The following is a 23,462-nucleotide window of genomic DNA, read 5'->3' on the forward strand; positions in this document are numbered from 1 at the left end:
ACTTGCACTTCATTCAACTAAAATTGTATGGACTACAAAACTGCATACCTAAAAATGTTCTAAAGATTCTGTAAATTCAGTAAAGAGTTGACATTTTGATGAAAACTTGCTGAATTTTCCAAAAATTTTATACACTGCCGGAACAAAGTATTAGCACAGCAAATTTTTCACAATATATGCAACAATTTTTATTCTAATATTTTTCCGCCAATTTTATATAACAATGTGGCCTCTTCTACAACAAAAAACATAAAAACATAATTTTTAGACTTTTTTGAAAATCGAATTGATTTTTGAGGATTTTTTGTTGAAAGTGTTTTGCATTTTTTCCATATAAAGTATTTTCGACAAACCATTTTTTGTGTGAAAGAGACTTGTACTTTATTACAATAAAAATAATGGGGCTACAAAACTGCATACTCAAAAAAATTCTAAAAAATCTGGTTAAAAAGTAGAAAATTTGCATGAAAGTTTGCCGAATTTTCGCGAGTTTTGCAGAAAGTTTTGGAATTGTATTTTTATGTTTTTTGTTGTAGAATGAACCACATTTTTATACAAAAAAAATATTAGAATACAAAAAAAATATTTGAATAAAAATTGTTGCATATATTTTGAAAAATTCGCTGTCCCAATAGGTATGTAGAGCTTCTAAATGCGGTGGCAATGGATTGCCACGCTGCTAATATTACTCACACTAACTCCAGCTACTCTGCGCCCATAGATTTGAAATGACTTTAATTGTTTTTTATTCGCATTATTTTTTATTGCAGGCAATGCAAAAACAACAACAGCAAAAAACAGTAAGCCAAATTGGTAACAAACGTGCAGACAGCCGGTAATCGCTAATAAACGGAGCTTGGGAAAATAAAAAATAAATATCGAAACAGTGAGAAAACGTGCAACAACTCTAAAAGACATATACATATATACCTACGTCTAGCAGCGTAAAATAACAGTGGAAAAGTGCACCGTTTAGTGTTACTTTCAAAATCAAAATATTAAACCGGCAAGCAAATACACGGCGAGTATTATTCAAATTGCGAATAATAAAATACATACAACAGCAGCAAGAGATAACATATTTACATAGATTGTCGGCATATAGCAAATAGCCAACATGTCAGCTAGCCGCTGCGATTGCCTGGTGAGCGTGCCAACCGGTCCCACATTGGCCTCCACCTGTGGCGGCAGCGCATTCATGCTCTTCATGGGTCTGCTCGAGGTGTTCATTCGTTCACAATGCGATCTCGAGGATCCCTGTGGCCGCGCCACGCCAAGGGTAAGTCGAAAGTTGAATTAAGAATTATGAAAATTATAAAAAAGCAAACAAAAAAATAGATTCTCGCGTGATAGGTTGAAAGTCAGGCAAGCAGTTATTACAAGTAACTACATCTTTGTATGTGTGTACATGGATAGAAAAAAGGGGCACAACTTAAAATTACACGTTTGGTAGAAAATGCGAAAAACTATTTCTGAGCACATGATATTCATATGGGCAAGGGAGACTTTACCTTGGTTTTTTTTTTTAACAAATAACAAATCAAAACGAAAATTGCTTCAACTTTTGCAGAAAGGTAAATAAAAGCTTTGTGTATATTTTCGGCGCATAATTTCAAAAATTTAAAATTTTGAGTTGTGCCTCTTTTGAAGAAGGTATATATATCGCATTGCGCTCTTAAAACTGAGGTGTTTCGATTAATTTACTTAATCTCTGTAACAACGCAACTTTTAAGCTTTTCAAAGTCACACATTTCATTGATCAAAATATTTTTTCTTTTGAAAATAACAATTCTTTTTTAATAAAAAGCGCAGCTATAAAGTAAAAAATTGTATTTAGAACAAATTCAACTAAAAATGCAGCACACTGAAAAAAATAAGATACTTAAGCTACTACTCAGAGTATCTTTTATCAGACTTCTTCAATTTTGTTGCTATAAAAATTTAATACAAATCCAATTTTTTTTGGTTTGAAAACCGAAAACAAATTTTGGGTACTTTAAAAACTGGCCATAAATGTTTGGTCATGTCTAAACTGAACATAAGTTGTTGGTCATTAAAAATTGATCGAAACACGACATAAAAAATGTTAAGTCGTTTTGAAACCGGGCATACATTTGTGGTCATTTGAAAACTGGGTAAAAATGTTTGTTTATTAAAAACTGGACATAAATTTGTAAACTAAGTAAAAATTTTGATCATTTGAAAACTGGACATTTTTTGCACTTAATGGCTCGACATAATTATTTGGTCTTGTGAAAACTGAACATAAACTTTTATCATTTGAAGAGGGGAATTTTTTTTTTGTAATTTAAAAACTTGACATTAATTTTTTCAACACTAGACACAATTTTTGAGTCTTTTGTAAACTAAACTTAACTTTTGTAAAATTTATAAGTAGCTAAACCTTTGCTTATCGACACTCTAAATCAGGGGTACGCACCCAGTAGCTCAGTTGGCCTACAAGAACTAAACAGTGGCTCGGCTTCGCTTACATACAACAAACACATTTTTTTTTTTTTAATTCGTCTTACTGATTCAGGCTCCTCCTCGTCCTTGCAGCTTCTGCAGAAGTCATTGAACGGCACAACGAGTCTCTACGCATACCTTTGCTAGAGTAATAAGGGAAGTGAGCAGACCTATGGCCAAGCAGATTTCTCCGCTGCTCAGTGTAAGAAGCTACCCTGATCTATTACTTAATTCCCGTTTTGGCCACATGATTTTGCTCCAAATAATCGTATTCGTTTTTCGGCGGTCTAAAACTGTAACATAGCATCGAGGCACCCTGTCTTCTTACTATAAAAAGCGGCTCTAAATTCAATGAAATGGTGATGCGTGCCAGTTGTTTGTCTGCGCTAATTGGTGCAAACGACTAGAAATCTCTTCTTCTAGATTGAGCAAAGTCCACAGACACTCCAATCCTCGGACATTTATTTATGAAACCTACTGCCGTCCCTAAATTGGAGCGCTAAGCGTTGCGTTATCCATTGTCGACGAGTGTCAGCGCGCGCTATCCCCAAATCAACGCGTCGTAATTTTTGACGTTTTCTCAGATCCTCTCGTTTTTATTCTCGTTTCCTCTTTCACTTTTTTGTCCTTTCTCTTTCTTTCCGTCTTCCGCATCCAACTTCAACACGTAACGCCCTGTCAAAAATGAAAATTCCATTTGCTCGGCGTTAGCGCCGCGTTATTGTGGGATGCTTCATACAAATTGTATGGGCATGAGGATTTTTGACAGTTGTTTGGCGCTTGACGCGCCAATTTAGGGATGGCAGTTAGTTGCGCTAATTAGCTGGTATATATGCTTGCTCTTCTTTTTCTGGTATGCCTTTGCTTCCCGATACTAGAAACCATCTCCCGTGCTGCAGTGGTACATATTAATTTAGTTACATACAAATGCATAATACGTGGGTTAGAAATATTTATCGACCTGTTTAAGTAATATAAAAAAAAAGTATGTATTTTTTACGCTGTTTATGATGGCATCATTCTACATACATATGACTATCACTTTTTAACTTTTCTCACTTATGTATTTCTTTAGTCGAAAATCTCAACATTTACATTAGCGACAAAAATGTATACCAATATTATTATTTTCTCATTTGACAGTTTCGATCGGAGCCGGATTATGACTATGATTTTATTGTGATTGGCGGCGGTTCGGCTGGCTCGGTGGTTGCTTCACGTCTGTCCGAGGTGCCGCAATGGAAAGTGTTGCTTATCGAAGCGGGTAAGTGTTAGATAATTTAATGTCTCTATGTGTGTAAATGCACATATGTATATATGTACATTTGTATGTATGTAAATATGCGTGGCTGCTAAATGTATGATAGGATACAATGTGGTACATATGTACATACATACATATGCACTGCCATTTAGCTTAATGCTTAAATACGTCACAAGTGAGAGTAATGCGATAATGATTTGTAATGGAGCGAATGGATTTTAATTTTTTTTAAATCGATGTACATATACATAAGTAGATTATATATATTGGTAATGAACATTTTCAACGCTATTCACACTGCCGTATTTTATAAAATAATAATTTCTGAGTGAAGATGGGTGGTGTGAAAATTGAAAAGCATTAAAGAAGCCTTTTTGATTTGTAAAAATAACTTTATAGGGATTATTTCGAGACTAGTTTCAATCCAGTTTGGGACTACCTCTGGAGTTATTCGGGTCCATTCCGGGACTAGCTCGGGACGTTTGGGTATCATTTCGGGCCTAATTCAGGACCTTTTTCGGGACAATTTCATGTATATATGTACATTAGACTGCATCACCAACAAAAGTTGCGGTTTTTCTTTCGGGATTACTAAACTTATTATATTTGAAGACTTCCAGCAAAATATTTCGGAAAAATATTTAGATTTATGTGAGTTAAATTTGAGTTTTTAAGAATAAAAATTATTTCTTCAAAGTAAGATTAAAAAAGTTGCATAATAATATCAAAAAAAAATTTCGAAATTTTGAATGTGTTTATTTTCAAATAAATAAATAGCATTCCAATGACACCTCATAAATCCAAATCAGTAAAGTTTTGACTGAGTTATTCTCTGAAAAAAGTTCAAAATTGGTATCAAAAATCTCATTATTATAATTCCGTTGAATTTTTTTTTTAACACAAATTCTATTCATAAAAAATATTTGGAGCTATTTTCAAATCGGTCCAGCTCACGTAAATCTTAATATTTTACCGAAATATTTTAGTGCAAGTCTTGAAATAAAATAGATTTTATAATTCCGTCTTTTTTTTATGGGGATTGATGTAGTCTAGTGTGCATACTTTTTGCTTTTTATCAATTTTTATTGAAGTGAAACTTCTTAATCGAGTTCGGAGATGGTTGCGTTAAATATTTAACACCACGTCATAAAATCTGTATCGTTCGTTCGATTTTTAAAAATGAGGTGTCACATGAAAGGCCTTGTACTTCGAGTGTACACCATAGCCTTAGTTCCATGAAAGGAGTTGCCACATGTTAGAAAATCGAATTCAAAATTTCTCTGCCGCAGAGGGTTGCGTAAAATATTTAACATCAAGTCATAAAATCTGTATCGTTCGTACGATGTTCAAAAATGAGGTGTCACTGCAGATGTGCAGTATGGTTTTAGTCTTTTAAAGGGTTGCCATATATACGAAAATCAAATTCAAATTATTTATTAAGTTAAACGAATTATCCTAATATGGGTATCAAAAGAAATGGTTTTGAATAAGTTGTATTTTCTAGCTAAATGTAGGAGGTTTGCCACCTGTTTCAAAAGTAAAATTTAGTTAAATTATACAAAAGTCTTACGCTTAAAATACTATACAGTACAGAAAGAGCTTACAGAAACACAATTAAACTATTTTTGAGGTGCCTGAAGAGGGTGGCCACCTGTTTAAAAAGTTAAACTCAAATTATTGAAGCAAATCTTATTATTATAGCTCCGTTATTTTTGCGATAAAAATTTAACGCCACGGTACAGGTAGCATATGACGGGTATAGAAAACGAATAGCTGCGTTAAACGCCAATTGGGCGGGAAAAGACTAATGCAAAGACAAGAATATAATCAAAAACAAATATAAAGATAAGATGAAGATGAAGATGAAGATGAAGATGAAGATGAAGATGAAGATGAAGATGAAGATGAAGATGAAGATGAAGATGAAGATGAAGATGAAGATGAAGAATTTCCTCTATTAAGTTTCACTTCTTCCGCGCGTAGGGACTACACGCACTGAGTTTTTTATTATTCACCTGTGTGTAATCAAATCTTCAAAATGAACTTGCAGCTCTCAAGAAAAAAGTGCTCGTATATTTATTTCTTCAAGAAAATTTACAGCAACAGCAAAGTACTTTTTCAACTAACTTACAACAAAAGGGCTTGTAATTTTTCATGAGAACCGCAAACAGCCATTTAATCAGAAAATTTGCAGTATGTTTACGTTTCCTTTTATAAACATTCATAAAAAGTAAAATCAGTATTGAAATATGTATACTTTCGGAGCAGTAAGTTCCCAATTATCTCAATAGTCTAAAGCAGGCTCCAAAATTGCAAAAAAAAGTCACGAAAAAATTTCACGGGCATTCCGAAAGAATGGAAAAAGTATAACGCCTTTTTCTAAGTCTCAACTATGTGACTTTGAGGCAATCCCTTATCGGAAGTAATACTTTTTTGTACTACGAATCCATGTTATGACCAACAATAGCAACATTTCGTGGTTTTTCTTTAACTATGCTCACACTCATGGGTGAATTACTCCTGAAACATCGTGTCCCATAAAAAAAAAATCACGAATTTTGCCAAATTCTGGGCTGTGTTGTAAATATGTATCTATCTATCAAAATGTCATTTCAATTAATTTACCGCAGCTGTGGTTGTTTTTTTTTTTGTTTATACATTTATTGTATAATATATACTTACTATCTATACATACGAATACACTTTACAAGTGCATACTATTCATGTATATACATTGACTAAATACTTAACCCACTGATCAATTTATTCGATAACAACATGTTAGTTTTAGAGATATAAAATTCATGTTCAGATAATTAACTACATATCAGAGTAATTAAGAAAAGTGCCGCTGATAATTATACATACCTATATAAACTAAGAAGGACAGTACTCACTGAATATAAGTTCCAAGAACACACATTTGAAGTCACATAAGGAGGAATTCCTTTAACCAGTTGCTTATTCTTAAGTGAGGAAATACTGTACTCACTTAAGCAAAGTATGCTTATCAAAATAGTAGCAAACGGATCATTGTCTAGTTGCAGCCAAGTTAGGCAAACGCCTCCGTATTGCTTGATGCCTTAGGAAAGCTCAAAATTCAAAATCTGCCAACCAATTCGCCATTCAGCACTCACTATGACTTTCATAGGCACTAATCAACACATCAGCCATCAACGCCTGTAACCAATCTGGAGTTTAGGTTTAACGTGGGCACCTACCGCATTAAATGCAATCCGAGCTCCATGAAGCTCAAAAGCTAAACGGATTAATTCATGCCTTAATCATTGCCCTGAAATGCAAGCATTTCAGTTCCAAAGGCAGTGGTGTGGGGACACACTTACCACTTTGGTAAAGCCGAAACCTACTTAAAATCTCTGCCTTCTTTGGGTCCCGGCACCCGGTTGAAATGCACTCCATATTGAACCTTTGCGAGTTCTACCCGAATTGAGGCATTAAACCACGGCCCCCGCGATACTCTCCGAAGGGGCCGTACCTCACTGAACAGACAGTAGTGTTCCTCAGCCAGACTTGCTCGACCAGCTCAACTCACGCGACTTACTAAACTTACCATAATACACATGCTTGACCCCACAACTAGTCAGACTTGCTTTTACCATCATACATCAACCTCCAACACTGTCTCCCTAATCAGAGAACAGCTTCGCCCAGTCTTGGACTTTCAACCCCTGTTCCGAGTCACTTAACTCACCTCATTCACACTGCTCGTCTTACTAATCTCGCAAGTCTTACTAGCTTTACTGGGGAGTACTTTCCTGCCCGGGTGGCCATTAGGCATGGATTATTGCTCCTTTTCCGGTTTTCTACACACGCTCGAGTTACTTGACGAGCCACATCTTGCAAATCTTACCAGCTGTACGATCTTAGATGTTCTAGTTTCAGCCTAGTTTGTCTCACTATTTTTACTTGTCTAGCCAACGAAGACACTCCAGGGGCATCTGTTAGCCCGCGGTCCCCGGTTTTAAGTCACTGGTAAGACCTCGAAATCCGTAGACTCTTCTATCAATTAAGACTCCAACCGACTCAGTACTGGTAGTCTCTAACAGGGGTAACCGGATTATGACACCCGTAGCCCCGCAAACGCGGAACCCCCCTGGGTATGTTGGTATGGTAATCTCCATATAGGAAAATGTGTAAGCTCGTGTTTTACACAAATTCCCATGCGGAGCCTCACTCTAAGTTCATGCTAATATGGAAGCCTCTAAGGGCCCCATATACTGTGAATGGCTGCGTTCGTAGCAATTCGGATTCAGTGATCGTGTTTTCGTTGCTTTCACAAATATGCGGACTACAATAGATTTAGCGATAGCCCTGAATGATTGCTTGGCCTGAATATCATATACTTACTGCTTCTATGTAGAAAAAAGAGAGAATCTACTTATTCTTTGATTTCTTGTTTTGTCCAGTGCTTTTCAACAGGCTTGACTTCCGGAAAAGCCTAAATGTTGAAATTTGTTTGGAGATACTCTTGGATGGTGTTTTTTCATTAGAGTCTAGTTTACTCGCCCGAAACGTCTAGTCACTTTAATCAATTAGCTTAAATACAAACTATTTGCTGCTATATTATTGCCAAAATCAAACTAAAAACTTATATCTTTCCGGTTCACAAAAGACTTCCAATCAACATGATGACTAATTATGCCAAGCAATATATGAAGCGAGCTATATTTAGAGGCATATTTGTGGTAGGTGCATGGAAAAATAGGTCTAGAATATCTACATATATGACAGTAGACCACATGTACTGTATGTATGAATATGTATTTATTTAAACTCCTTTTTTAATTTGGAATTTTCCAGCATTTGCTCATTAGTGCTCACAAAAATGCCAATTTGGTGGACTAATTAACTTATCAACAGTAAAAGTGTCTATAATTGCAGGTTGCATGTATGAAGTTTTATTTTTTTTTAATGAAGATATGATTAAAAGTTGATGAAATGCTTGAGTGCTAGTGTGGCGCTTAAGATTTTTCTTTACTTCACTTTCGGGTGTATAAAGAAAATAATAATAATAATGTAAAACCTGTTGTGGGCACACAAATGGTTGGTTGCTTATGTTCAAATGCTGACTGCAGCTGAATGTTGTACACCTAACACATCATTTTCGATTTTGCTAACATACCATTTGGCTACAAAGCCGCTGATGTTTGGATTACCAATGTTGCTGGGTGATGCAACTGCAGCAGCAACGTTCCTTAAAAGGTGATTCTTTGCCTAAATCGTAATTGGGTAAACCTTTAAATTTATCGGCGGAGCCTGGAAGATGCTGCAATACACAAAAATGTTAACTTTTTAACCGACTTCCAAAAAAGGAGGAGGTTATCAGTTCGACGAAATATTTTTTTTTTAATTTTTTATTTTATTTTTATGTATGTTACCGCATAACTTTGGACCACTTCAACCGATTTCGATAATTCTTTTTGCATCGGAAAGGTAGTGGTCCCATACATATGATAATTGAAGTCGGTTTTGGTTTTTGCTTAAAAATTACGTGTTATAAAATATAAGTTCTCCCTCAGCTACTTCGCTGAATGAGTGAAATTTTTATGTGTAGCGTTAAGTGTGATTTATTTCAAAAAAAACTCAACACGTTGAAACTTTGCCGAAATTTAATTTTTTATTTTTAAATTAAGCGTTCTTAAATCTCTTTCGCCTGGCACTCATGTTGTGATATATATTTGAATCAAATAGTTCGCTTAAATCAAGTTGAATCAGGCTTTTTAAAAAGGTGGCAACCCTCATACTTGTGGTTTAGAAATGAGGCCTTTGCAAAACCATTGCTGTTGATGCCTATATTGTAAAAATTATTTTAACTTATTAAATAATTAAAATATGACTTTTTAAATAGATGGCAACCCTCTCCAACTACCTCAAAAATTCTCTGTACGTTCAAACTAAAACATCTACATTTCAATATATCATATAACTTGTGTAAAATTCAATTAAATCTTAATATTTTAAATAAGTGGCAACCTTTTTTTAAATTATTATCAAACTACGACACCCATATTGTGATATACATACATTGCAATTACCTTATTTCTTCAATTCAAGTTGAATTTAATTTTTTAAATAGTTGGCCACAGACCATTTCATTTTAAAAAGAGTTTCCAGTTCATCATCTTTCATCTTCAATTATATTTCGTATTATTATTTAATGCTGTAACTTTCGCAATCATACACATTAGTCACACAATCGATTAAATAAAGATGCTTGTACCTAAGCCAACGATCGTGCCATAAACACTAAACTAATTTCAATTCGATTAAACATATTTTACATGGCTCGCCAGTGTAATTGCCAATTTAATAGTGCCAAAGAGCTACTGTTTAATTTTGTATAGCTTGGAAAAATGCTGTTGCTGCATAAAATGCGCTGAAAGCAATCACAAGTTTGTGTCTTAAGTCTTTCATTTATATAGTACAGCTGGTACGGTCATCAGCAGCAGTTTTGCATTCAATACGGCCATTGTGAATGAGTCGTCGGAATTTTTATAGGCCTGACAAGACAACACTAAAGTTCAATGCATACACAAATTAAACACATACCTTCATTTTACCATAAACAGTAGCTTTTCTGCGCAACTAATTTATGGCTAATTCGGCCATCAATTTGTCAATAAAATTGTGAGTGTGTACTTTGTTGCAATTTTCCAACTTGTACGCTTTTTATGGCAGCAAGAAGCAATAGCATGTAAAGTTCATTTGTTTCAGGTTGTCAAGGTTGCTGAATAAGTACTTATTTATACTAGATTGGTATGGTAGTTATAGCATAAACTTATACATGCGTATGTCAACTTAAACATCTATGCACATAGGTATATTTAAACATTTGAGATGCAAGCTCACCCCATCGCTTTTTATAGCAATGCATGTTTATCAAAAGTACTTTTTTTTTAACTTATTAACAAATCATTAACTCGGCGGTTTAATAAAAATAAAGATGATTAATTCAAAATTATTTTTTTTTGCAGATATCCTCATACAATTAATAAGCTTGATAAGGAAGACATGTTCAGTCAAATAGACTCCCAAAAAATTACGAAGATATGTGTCTGTCCATCTGCTTTTTTTAACAACTATAGTATATTCATTTATTAAAGTTTTACTATTAAACATGCAAACTATTGCTAATTTTGAATATTTAGATGTCTAAAATTTCATTAGTTCTGCTTAGTGTTTATCGCATAAATAAATACTTATATTAGGAAGTCTCGCCGAAAATATGTACGTTTTTCGCATTCATTAAAAGTTGACATACTTTACAACCACCACTCGGATATATGTATTTATTCAATTAAGAAGTTTTCGTGAGCAAGTGTGCATTGAAGCTATAACAAAAAGCAAATTTTTGAAATTGATAAAATAGTTGGAAACTTGTTTTCTGTAAGCATTTACGGCTCATAGAAAAATATAAATTTATGAGATCTGCTTCTAAATTTTTTGTATGTACTACGAATCCATGTGTCCATATTAAAATATTATATTATATATAAATGAAAAGAAAAAAACAGCGATTCAATTTGGAAGTGACTTTTTCTAGCAAATTACTCTAGAACAAGAATAAATTCGGCGAGGTCAAATTTCGATGAAATTCAGAATAAATTACGATTACATATTCTCATTTTCGTATGATATATTTTGGAACGATTTTCCGTCATCGCTCGTCAAAGTTTGTGCCATCACCAATCTAAATTTTCGTACCCTAATACTGAACAATGCCGACGCTGATTTGTCTCCAAACCAAATTTAACCAGGGATGACGGAAAATCGTTCCAAAATACATCATTATTACATATGCGGAGATAAAAAATAAAAGGATACGGAAAGAAGGGAGCATTCCACTAATTTTACTTCTAAAAACTCTCCACACTCTTCTTCATCAAAATGGCTCGAGTGACTTTACTAGGAGTTTGGTGTAGATGGCGAGTATTCAAGCACTCAGCGTAATTAGTCAGCCGTACGCTTCTTTTCTCTGCTGCTTATTTATCTAACTATACATTTTATGATTAAAAAAAAAAAGATTAGTTTAAAGTGTTGCTTAAATCTCATACGACCTTTCTTACACAGAAAATTAAAATATGTTAATGCTGAGATGGTCTCCACTCAATTAATTAATTACATACATATCTACATATAAACTTGCATAGCTATTTATGCAAATTTACCTTAAATTTCGTAAGCCTTACTTGTTATTTGCAAATGTCAGTTAACTGCAGCGAGCGGCTAACTGCTTACAAATACAATAAAACAGAAGGATTTTATAAAAAAAAAAAAAAACTACAAAGCAAATGCATACATATAAACACAGACGGAATTAAAATTCAATTCCCATCATAATTTGTCTCGGAAAAAGTTATTCAAAATAAATTCAAGCATTAAACGAAGATTTCATGTACTTGACCTTGTTGTTGTTATGTATGTTGTTGCCTCCGTCGTTCATGATGAGGAAATATATGAAAATTGTATAAATACGGTGGTGCATGTACGTGTACATAAATAATTTGCAGTTTGGGCGCGGCGCAGCTGGCAATGGCTTTTGTATTGAAGTGGTGGGAAGTTAAAATAATTAACAATAAAAGAAACAAAACTGTAATTTAAGATAGAAATTAAAACTCATCATTATCAACTAAATATTTAAAATTCAGAGATCGCGTGAATGCGAAAATACGTAGATTTCAGCCGAGGTCAGTATTGCCAAATACAAATCATCTTTAATACAGAAGTAGTTTAATGGAGGGAACCCGAAAATGCTAGTTAGTATTTGTAGATATGTACATATGTACATATATACGTGAATTTTGTAGATACAGTGGCGGTCAAAAATGGTTGCATGATGTTTCGTATTTAATAATTACAATGTTTTTCAAACTAATTTTTTTTGATATTTTTTTTTTTTAATTTTGTGCAGAGCTTGGAAAAATTCCACAAATTTTTACTTTTCTGCCATAGATTCGCCATCAGACTTGTAAGTCACTGCTTTATGCAACCATCGACAAATGTCATAATTTCTTTAATCAGGCTGCATAATCTATAAATTAAGTATGAATAAAACCTTACCACAAACATCAAAAAACCACACATTCGCGCGCGATAAATTTCCACTAATTATTGACAGCAAAACGCTACCAGCTGTCAGTCAACCGGCACAATCTGCCGTTGCCACGGATACTAGATATGTATAAGGTGTAAACAATAACAAAAACTTTGCAGCTGTCTTTAGCCACGTATGTGTTATTATTGACGATGAAACCGATTATTTATCTCAGTTGGGCATGGCTTTCCAGGTTTTTAATATTGAAATAGAATCGAGTCAAATTTAATTATAATAAGATAAAACTAAATCAAATACAAAAAATTTAATGCAACACACAATATAAAGAATTAAATTAAATTAAATCAAATCAAATTAATTTAAAAAAAAACTGAAACAAGGTAAAAAAGAAGGAAAATTAAATAAAATAAAACAAAACAAAATATTAAATAAAACAAAATACAACAAAATAAAATAAAACAAAGTAAAAAATTTTGTAAAATAAGATAAAATAAAATAAAATAAAATAAAATAAAATAAAATAAAATAAAATAAAATAAAATAAAATAAAATAAAATAAAATAAAATAAAATAAAATATCAATTTAATTTAATTAAATTACAAGTATAATAAAGTAAAATGGAATAAAATTAAAATAAACTTAAATAAAATAAAACAAAATACAAAAAATTAAAGAAAGAAATAAAATAAAACAAATAAAAATAAATAAAATGAAGAACAGTGAAGAAATATAATAAAAAATAATAAACTTAAGTGAAATAGAAAAAAAACAATATTGATTAAAATAAAATAAAATATAAAAAAAATTAAATTAAATACAAAGTAAAATAAAATGAAATTAAAGAAATATGAAATTTAAAAAAAATTAATTAAATTAAAAATAAAATCAAATAAAATTAGATAAACGAAAATAAAATAAAATAACAACCATAAAAATTAAGTGATATAAAATAAAGTGAAATGAAATATAAGGTAAATAATTTTGGAAAATGTAATTAAAAATTTAACAAAATATGTACATCTTAAAAAGGGTAAATAAAAAGTTAAGTATATATTACGTATTATTATTATTTGTATGGTCATCGGTTGGCCAATACATTCAGTATACACATACATATGTATGAATGCAAATTTGTATCGCCTAAAGTAAATACATACACAAATTTTCTCAACACTCGAGCAAAAACGCTTTAAAGCTGGTGTCGTTTGCAAATTTTATGCAATTTTTTTACGTTGTCTATATACATATATACGCCGTTCGGATGGTTTTGTATTACCAAACAAGCCACGGATAATGCATTTATGGGTTTAACTATGCAAAATAAATTACACAAACGACAACAACAACAACAAGTACACTAAATAAGCAGAAGCACTAAAAATTACTCATTTCTTAGTTTGACTGATTTCACAAATTCATTGAATTTTCCCTCAGAGTAGCGGAGGGTTTTTGGAAATGCTTCTGGCTGACGGCTGACGCAATCGCACAATTAACCCGTGAAAAATTACGCCATTTAACCGCATAATTTGAAACTCTACAGAGGGAAGCGGAGAAAACCAAAAAAAAAAACATGAGAAGCAAGAAAATAAAACTCTTAACTATTTATAGAAAAGAAATAACTGTAGAAGAGCCAGATCGCAATTGATGATGCACCGAAATTGTATCAAAACACCTTTGACCCGTTTCACGACATGACTTCGACGAGGGCGGTGATGAGAAATAAACTGTGGAATCAAATAAATACACATACATACATACATATAAAATAACAACATGAAATGTTTTTTTTTTTTTAATCAAGATAATAGATACATAGCTAGCAGTGATACGTCAACTTTGACATCAACTTAGAGTCTAGCTAAAATAATAAAACAGTGACAAAGCAAAGTAATTGAAGCATCCAACAAGTAACGCCAAATTGGCGGCTAAGCTGAAAGAAAATAGTGGCTTATAAATAAAGCAATAGAAAAGGTGTACATACAATATTTGCCGACAGCCATAGCGCAAAATATTCGCCGGAGTGGCAAAACTAATTGCAATGACTATTTTAAGCGTGAGAAAGTAAACAAATTATTTTAAAATAAAAAATAAAATGCGGAATAAATTATCAACAAAAGTTAAATGTCTCAAAATAAGCAAAAAAAATTAAATAAAATTAAAAAAATTAAGTATCTACTGGTGATTTCGTTTCTTCCAAAAAATTTTGCCCGAAATCACAATAAGTCTGCAGGTAACGATGATATATGCTATGGTGAAATTATAAACAGGTGAAGTAATAGAACAGAATTAGAGGCGAACTTTCAAATAAGATATTGGGATTGTTCACACTTGCCGGTTGAACAGGTTATCTGATTAAAAATTATTATGCTGTAGTGTATTCTATTGTTGTAAACTAAATAAAATATATAACCAGATAACCTGATAACCAAAATAATAAGATAAGCAAAACCATCGTTTTTGGTGTTTAACTCCGATCCTTTGAATAGATTACAACTCAAATAAAAATTTTACATATTTATATACATATATGATAATATTTCAAATTCCACGAACTTCTTTAATTTTGTCTGTTTCCTTCTTTGCAGGCGGCGATGAACCGGTTGGGGCACAAATACCTTCAATGTTCTTAAATTTCCTTGGCAGCAGCATTGATTGGGGCTTCACAACCGAACCAGAGCGTATGGCGTGCTTGGGTTCCGAAGGACAACGCTGTTCGTGGCCACGTGGTAAAGTATTGGGTGGCACCTCAGTGCTAAACGGTATGATGTATATACGAGGCAATCGAGAAGACTACGACAATTGGGCTGCAGCGGGCAATCCCGGTTGGTCTTACGATGACGTCTTGCCATTCTTTATGAAATCGGAGGATAATATGCAATTGGATGAAGTGGATAGGGACTTGCATGCGAAAGGTGGACCATTGCCGGTATCACATTTCCCATACAATCCACCATTGTCATATGCGATATTGAAGGGTGGAGAGGAGATGGGTAAGTGGTGAATGAATGATTTAAACGTTTTTATAAACTTCTATTATGGTAAATTTTAAATTCATACAATTTGGTGTCATAAGATATGACACTACATATGTATGTGATATCACGTCATCACATAAAATAACATCGCATGATATGACATGGCGTACGTGATTCAGTGGTTCGAAAACGCCGAAATAGGTCGATCTTCTACTCAGCCGTCGATATTATTTCCTTAACAATCCTTTACAATTTTATGTTTCAGGCTACACGGTGCAAGATTTGAATGGCCGCAACGCCACCGGATTCATGATCGCCCAAATGACATCGCGTAATGGCATACGTTGGAGTTCGGCGCGTTCGTTCTTGCGTCCGGCGCGTAGTCGCAACAACCTACACATTCTGCTTAACACCACCGCCTCCAAGGTGCTTTTCAAACCCGATAGTAAAACCGTAGTTGGCGTTGAAGTGATCGATCAGTATGGTAGCACGCGCAAGATATTCGCCAAGAAGGAAGTGATTGTCAGCGGTGGCGCCGTAAGCTCACCGCAAATACTTCTACTTAGCGGCATTGGGCCAGCCGACGAAGTAATGAAGGTAAAACGACTACCATTGAGGATAAAACTATAAAATCTAAAATCTAACTTAACACTGTTTTTGCCACACAGGCCAATGTACGTCCCGTACATAATTTGCCCGGCGTTGGCAAGAATTTACACAATCATGTCGCCTACTTTACCAACTTCTTCATCGACGATACGGACACAGCCCCCCTCAACTGGGCAACCGCCATGGAATATCTACTCTTCCGCGACGGTCTTATGTCTGGCACCGGCATCTCAGATGTGACCGCCAAACTGCATACACGCTATGCCGACGAACCAAATGTACCAGATTTGCAACTCTACTTCGGTGGCTACATGGCAAGCTGCTCGCGTACCGGCCAAGTTGGCGAGCTGCTATCGAACAACATGCGCTCTGTACAAATTTTCCCAGCTGTTTTGCATCCCAAATCACGTGGCTCAATTACGCTCGCCTCCAACGATCCTCTAGCGCCGCCACGCATCGTCGCCAATTATTTGACTGATGAACGTGATGTTAAAACTCTGATCGAAGGCATTAAGTTCGCCATCAAATTATCGCAAACTACACCGCTCAAACAGTATGGCATGCGGTTGGATAAGACGCCGGCAATGGGTTGTGAGTCGTTTACCTTCGGCACAGATGCCTATTGGGAATGCGCGGTACGGCGCGACACTGGACCGGAAAATCATCAAGCGGGTTCGTGTAAAATGGGCCCGGCAAGCGATCCCTTGGCTGTGGTCGATCATGAGTTGCGTGTGCATGGCGTGCGGGGACTGCGTGTTATGGACACATCCATCATGCCGCAGGTGACATCGGGCAATACGCATGCGCCGGCGGTGATGATTGCCGAGAAGGGAGCGTATATGGTGAAACGTGCCTGGGGCGCCAAAGTTTGACGGGTGGACGCAACGTGGACGCTGCATAGAGTAATTTAGATGAAAAATATATATAAAAAATTAAATATGAAAATTTTAAATTAAAAAATTTTTTACAAAAAAAATTCAAAAAAAAAAAACTTAAGTTATAAAATTAAAAAGGTAATCATAAATTATGTAACTAAAAAGCGTAAATGTGTCGAATGTTTCATATTTTGAAATTTCCATTTCTCGATAAACTCAATTCCCATATTAGTTTACCCAATTCGTTTCAATTAATTTTCGACCTTACCTCAAATTTTCTTGGCCATTCACTACTACTCTCTGCCATGCCTCGACGTTGCCAGACAACAAACAACTGTATCTTATCGTATGCTTTGTACTCCTAGTAACCGCTATCCTCATTTACTTCATGAATTTCAACCTCTATGTGTTTAGTCCGTGTGACTTGGTTAAAAATTTGACTGAAAATATTGTCGTATGTAGTAAGCGAAATTGCTCTTTCTTCGTGTCAACTCGACTGATGCTAATGGTAGGACAACAGCACCGAAACCTATTTGCAAAATATGAAAAAGCCAGAAAATTACAATATCTGGGTACCTATGTAGTTAAGGTTACATACATGATAGAAAAAATTTTATATAATTTTTTTAATATGAAAGCTTGGAGTATTTTTTGTAAATAACATTTTTTTTTTAAATAAATTTTTAATAATTTAAAAGTTTAACATAAATATTTGGAAATTTAAAAACTGCACATCAAATTGATGATCATTTATAAACTGGAGATAAATTGTTGTTTTTTGTTTTTTGTTTTTAACTACGCACTAATTTTTGGTCTCTTTAAAACACATCATATATTTTTTATGATATTTGTTGAGTTATTAGTAACTAGACTAAAATGATCATTTAAATACTGCGCGTCATAATTTTTTGGTAGTTGTAAAACTGTATTTAAAATCAGATATCATTGTATGGTTTTACAAAAATTGGACATACTTTTTTTTTTTTGATAAATAAAAAAATGGAAATAACTCTTTTGTAATTTTAAAACTGAAGATACTTTGAGGTTTTGAAAACCGAACACTTTTTCTTACCTACATACTAAGCTTTAATTATAGCTTTAATTTTTGTTGATTAGAGAGGGGACAACATATTTGATAACCTAAAAGCTGGACATAAATAAAGAGCAAAAAATAAATTTTTGGTCGTTTAAAAAACGTTAAAACTGGCCATGTAAAAAACAGGACATATATTTTGAGCCACTTAAAAGCTTAGCATGCGACTTTGATCATTTAGGAGTAGGACATCATTTTTTTATTGCTTAAAAAACGGAATTTAAATTTGTAGGCGCTTAAAGGCAGGACTCTAGTTTTTTTGGGTGGTTTAAAATTGGAGGTAAATTTTTGGTCTATGAAAAACTGAACATAATTTTTTGCACTTTTATTTTTGCTGATTTAAAAACTGCGTCTTCATTTTTGGTAATTTGGGACGCAACCAAATATTTGGTAAATTTATAACTGGACATAATTAAAAAGCAAGAAATAAATGTTGCTTTATTTGTAGTTAAAAACTGGACTTAAACTTTCGATCATATAAAAGTCCATTTGTGGCACTGAGCATGAATTTTTGGCCATTTATATTTTTTTTTGCACATTCATATTTTTTTTTGTAATTAAAAAACTAGTTTTAAGTTTTCAGTAGTTTAAAAAATGATGTTTGTTTTTTTTTTTGGAAATGAAAACTGGACATCATGTTATGGTCACAAAAACTGGACTCAAACTTTTAAGGCCAATAACGTTCTTACGTATGTATACAGGACCATTTCTATGGGGGTTTTTTATGGCATTTAAAAATCTTACTAATATCTAGTGAAATATCATTTTCATAGAATCTAATTGCGTCAATTATAAATTAAGGCAACAATTAGAACTAAAAAATATTCTCGCTGAGATAGATTTCTAAGCCACCCTAACTAAGGTCAGTCCTGCACAGCGCAGTCTAATGGAAATTAGATGTAGTGCTAAATTTTGTGGTCTGTTACTATAAAACACATACCCTTTTTTTATTTTTTTTTCTCTCATGTTTTTAACCAAGTTTTATAGACTCATTTGAAAAAAGTGCAATACAAACGAAGATGGTATCCATATAATCCTTTCTAAAATAAACTACCTTTTACTTATTTCTAGCGATAATGAAAATCGAAGTATTTTGTTTTATATAATTTAATTATCTTCTTAGAAGCTTCTTTTATAAATTAGGCGAATATATGTATATATATTTATATTTCATTTCCCCAGAGTACGAAAACAATAAAATTAGTATTTAGAGCATTGACAATAAAACGATTGTATGCTCATAAATATAAAAGCAAAAAATTTATTAAAAAAAGAAACAAAATTTTCTGCGCGGCAAAATAAAAATAGTTATTTATTGTACGAAGTTTGGCAATATCATTTTTCGCAGCTTCCAAGCATTGTATGTATAGTCGGCTATTTAAGAATAGATAAATATTAAATAATTTTACAGTTCTTTTCATTTACTTTGGAAATATCATTTGAATTTCACCACGGTAAGTAAAGACATACATATATATGTGTGTATGCAGTGGCATGAAGGCCCTTTAGTCAAGAAAAAGTTAAATGAAAGTAAACACCTTTGGTTTCGCTTGAGCATTTCCTTCGCGGAAGCCAGGCGGGAGCTCAGATTGCTTACATCAACAACAATCAGACAATGGTTAGGTCGATTGACGAAGCCTTCATATAGGAGGTCTTTACTGTGGGCCATTCTCGAATGAGGCACAGACGATCTGTTATACGGTTTGCTCGATACTTCACGGAAGAATCACGCGGAGGTTGCTGCTGTTAAGGAACCAGTCGATTGGCTGTAGTTGTTCGCGATGGCGGTAAGGGTGTCGTAATATTATTTTGTCAGACTTATATACTTATATGCAGGGTTCGGATTTGCCTCGCTCGCTCGTTAGTTTGCTCTGAGCTAGCGCAACTCACGAGCAACAACCGAGGCTGTTTGCAAACGAGCACTCGTTAAGTACGAGCGCACGCGCTGAGCAGCCAGCGAGCGAGTAAGCAAACGAGGGCAGCGCAAGAGTAGAGCGGAAAGCAAACGAGGGCCTCATTAGCTCTGCCCTCGCGAGGGCGTCGTTGCGAGCGAGGCACTCATTTGCAGCAGCAGACGAGCGAGGCGAGTAAACGAGCGAGGCAAATGAGGCAAGCAGATTAGACAGGCAAACGCGTTGTTTGGTCGGCAAAAATGTATGGGATAAAAATTGCAGCAACTAAGAATTTCGAGTAAAGGATTGTATGCACGCATGCAGATATGTATATACATACATATGTATATACACATATGTTTGTATATATTTATGTATATATACTCATGCACAGAAGAATAGGTTCGTGCTATTTTGACCAGTTTTATCTACTAGGTAGGCACATGTATATATAATGTTTTTAATGTTCAATAATTTCTTATAAAATTTCAACTTATACACTTATGCGGTTCTTTTTTATGCGGATTTGAATTTATGCGGTTTTTCAAACACTTTTTTCGCTGTAACGATTTTGCTTTTTTAAGAGCTTTTATTACTTTTTTCAATATGTAAGGTGCAATGCTTCTGATAAATAATTTTTGTTTGTATTCTTACATACAAGTAATTACTAAGTAATTAGCCTAAGTAACTATGTTACATATGTATAAATGAGAATATAATATTTATAAAAATCATTATTTTGTCTTTCATTTAATAAATGAGTAGGACATCAGCATTTTCAAATGAATATTCCTGGTTTAGCCCCCATACATATGTATGTATGTAGGATAATACAAACTACTATTTGATAATTAAGGCTGGTCCACATAGAACTTTCGCGTTGAATTTGTAGTTGGCGTTGGTTTAACATAAAGCAAGTTAAAAGTATGCGTTCTACGATGAAGCTTGGCAGAGACTACTTTGGCCACTAAATTAACATATTAACGAGAGATAAATTAATATTTCATATCAATAATTGCATGAAAAATTATATTTCTTGCCTTCATTGTATTAAAAGGAAAAAATATTTCATTTAATTTTATTTATTTGCAACAGCTGGCGACCGACGCAGCGATCTTTCTGCTTTGTGTTGGCCTTAGCGTTGCCAAATTTTGGATATGTGGACGGCTGCTTTGAAATTCGACGCCAACGCAACGCCAAAGTTGTATGCGAACCGGTCTCTATTTTTTGTTTACGCAAATTTTCCCATGTCTACATATCCATATATACATACATGCATACATATGTACATATGTCCTTGAACAACAGGCCACAAATAAATTTTTTCACCAAGGACTATATTTCATTCAGGTACACAGCCAGAACTGCTACAAGTAGCAAACTATTTTGGGGGTGTTAACAAGTGCTTATTTACTTGTTTTTTGTTTCTGCGACACAAACGATTATAATATCTTCGTTACTTACTTTTCTCTGTAAAGACAAAATACATTCATATGTACATGCACACATAAATGCATATATACATAAATACGTACATACAAACATATATAAATATGCATGTTATGTGTGTACACATGTATGAATATAACTCTAAAAAATAATTCATTCCATAATCTATGCTTATGTATGTAATCAATTTTATTTGTTGTTTCAAATGCTGCCCTAATATAATACTTTACATATATATATGCATATGTACATACAATCATTAACATACTTTCGTACATAATCTATTGACATACATTCCCACATTTTTATGCACAAAAATTCATGTGTTGTATAGTACACTCGGAGCGCTCGCTCGTCGCTCACTCGTCTTTCCTAGCAGAGTGAGTATGCAGACAGCTACTCACCTCGCACTGCGAGCGAGGCAACACACAACAGCCTCGCTCGTTTAATAGGAGCGCGAGCAAACAAGCAGCGCTCGCTCGTTTGGCGAGCGAGCCAAACTTCTCGTGCCTCTCCTCATTGCTGCTACGAGTACGAGCTGCGAGGCATTTAGTAGGAGCTTGCTCGCTCGCTCGCTCGAACTCCGAGTTTTTACCCACCCTGCTTATATGGGGCCAGGCCATAGTGGTATCGCAGGAAACTTTGCGGCTGATGAACTAGCCAGAGGCGACGTCTTTGAGGAAGTTAATATCACGAAGAAAAAGGGGAGTGCGAGTTCGAGGACGTGAAGTTGGAATCACCACAATATTTCCTCTTAAACTGCCCAGCTTTTGCTATATTGGGGCTTAGGCACTTGCGCTGGTACTTTCTCACTAGTCCGGAGGAGCCCTGCGTGACTAACATCAAGGTTCACTAGCTACCTAAGTGGGTCAGCCAGACCGGTTTTTTGAGTTAACACCAGAAAAGTTGTTATCCACTTTTCTCCTTTCCTTCTGGACACTAAACTAAATTGAAATACTTACCTGGAGGAGAGAGTCTTGAAGGCTGTGGTGGCTTACTAAATCTGCCTAAGTGTGGTAGACAGCTGTAGATAAAGGCGATAAGAAGAAAATAATTGGGAAATTGAAACGCTTATCGAAAAAACATAGCAAACTGTCGCAAATGCGGCAGCTAATAAGGTTGATAAGATGGCTATGAGATGCTAGTGGACCACTCAGATTGACGACAATATTAATTGAATGGCGAGGTTACGCCTAATGCACACCGGTGTAAAAGCAGCAGACATTCTCAAATTCCGCAGAGTATAATATACTTTGCCGACAACGGAATCAATATGATCAACGCAGGTTAAATTAGTGTTTATAACAAAACCAAGGTTAGTTACTTTTGACACAAGCTTAATATTTCTTTTTACATACTGGTAAAACAAGCGGTGTTAGCTGTCTAAGTTCGGATACTTCGTAAGCAATTTTTACTCTCTGAGCTCTGACGGACAAGTAGCTTGTCATTAATCGGACAGCAAGTTCACTAAACCCAAAGTAATTCTTAAGTTTAGAGCAAAGTAGGTCATGGCTAACCGAGTCAAAAGCTTTGGAAAAGTCTAAGAGGCATAATAGTGTCAAATTGTTTTGGATAGGAGGATATCCGTATGTCGTCAAGTATTTTAATCAACGCTGTGGAGCAGCTGTGTTTAGCTCTAAACCCTGACTGGAGATGGAGACAGTAACTTGAATTTGCTGAGATGAGAATATATTTGTGTGGACATTAAGGACTCAAGTACTTTAGACAAGACAGGCAAGATACTAATTGGACGGAAGTCACA

The 23,462-nt window shown here is 34.3% G+C and overlaps 1 protein-coding gene across 1 annotated transcript; it reads left to right on the top strand.

Annotated features, from left to right (window-relative positions):
* The first annotated feature begins 924 nt into the window (after positions 1 to 924).
* LOC108374984 (glucose dehydrogenase [FAD, quinone]-like) lies at positions 925 to 17,263 on the top strand. Its single transcript, XM_017631049.1, has 5 exons — positions 925 to 1,279; positions 3,610 to 3,730; positions 15,393 to 15,797; positions 16,048 to 16,379; positions 16,451 to 17,263. Exons 1-5 carry the CDS (start codon positions 1,118 to 1,120, stop codon positions 17,261 to 17,263), a joined length of 1,833 nt encoding a protein of 610 aa, XP_017486538.1. The 5' UTR covers positions 925 to 1,117.
* Positions 17,264 to 23,462: the final 6,199 nt, after the last annotated feature.

Source organism: Rhagoletis zephyria, unplaced genomic scaffold (assembly GCF_001687245.7).
Source record: "Rhagoletis zephyria isolate East Lansing unplaced genomic scaffold, Rhagoletis_zephyria_1.1 Rzeph_scaffold_08352, whole genome shotgun sequence".
Classification (NCBI taxonomy): Eukaryota; Metazoa; Arthropoda; class Insecta; order Diptera; family Tephritidae; genus Rhagoletis; species Rhagoletis zephyria.

Coding starts and splice junctions, on each gene's coding strand:
- LOC108374984 (XM_017631049.1), top strand. CDS start 1,118: ATGTCAGCTAGCCGCTGCGATTGCCTGGTGAGCGTGCCAACCGGTCCC. Junction 15,798..16,047: donor GAAGGGTGGAGAGGAGATGG/GTAAGTGGTGAA, acceptor TTTATGTTTCAG/GCTACACGGTGCAAGATTTG. Junction 16,380..16,450: donor CAGCCGACGAAGTAATGAAG/GTAAAACGACTA, acceptor TTTGCCACACAG/GCCAATGTACGTCCCGTACA.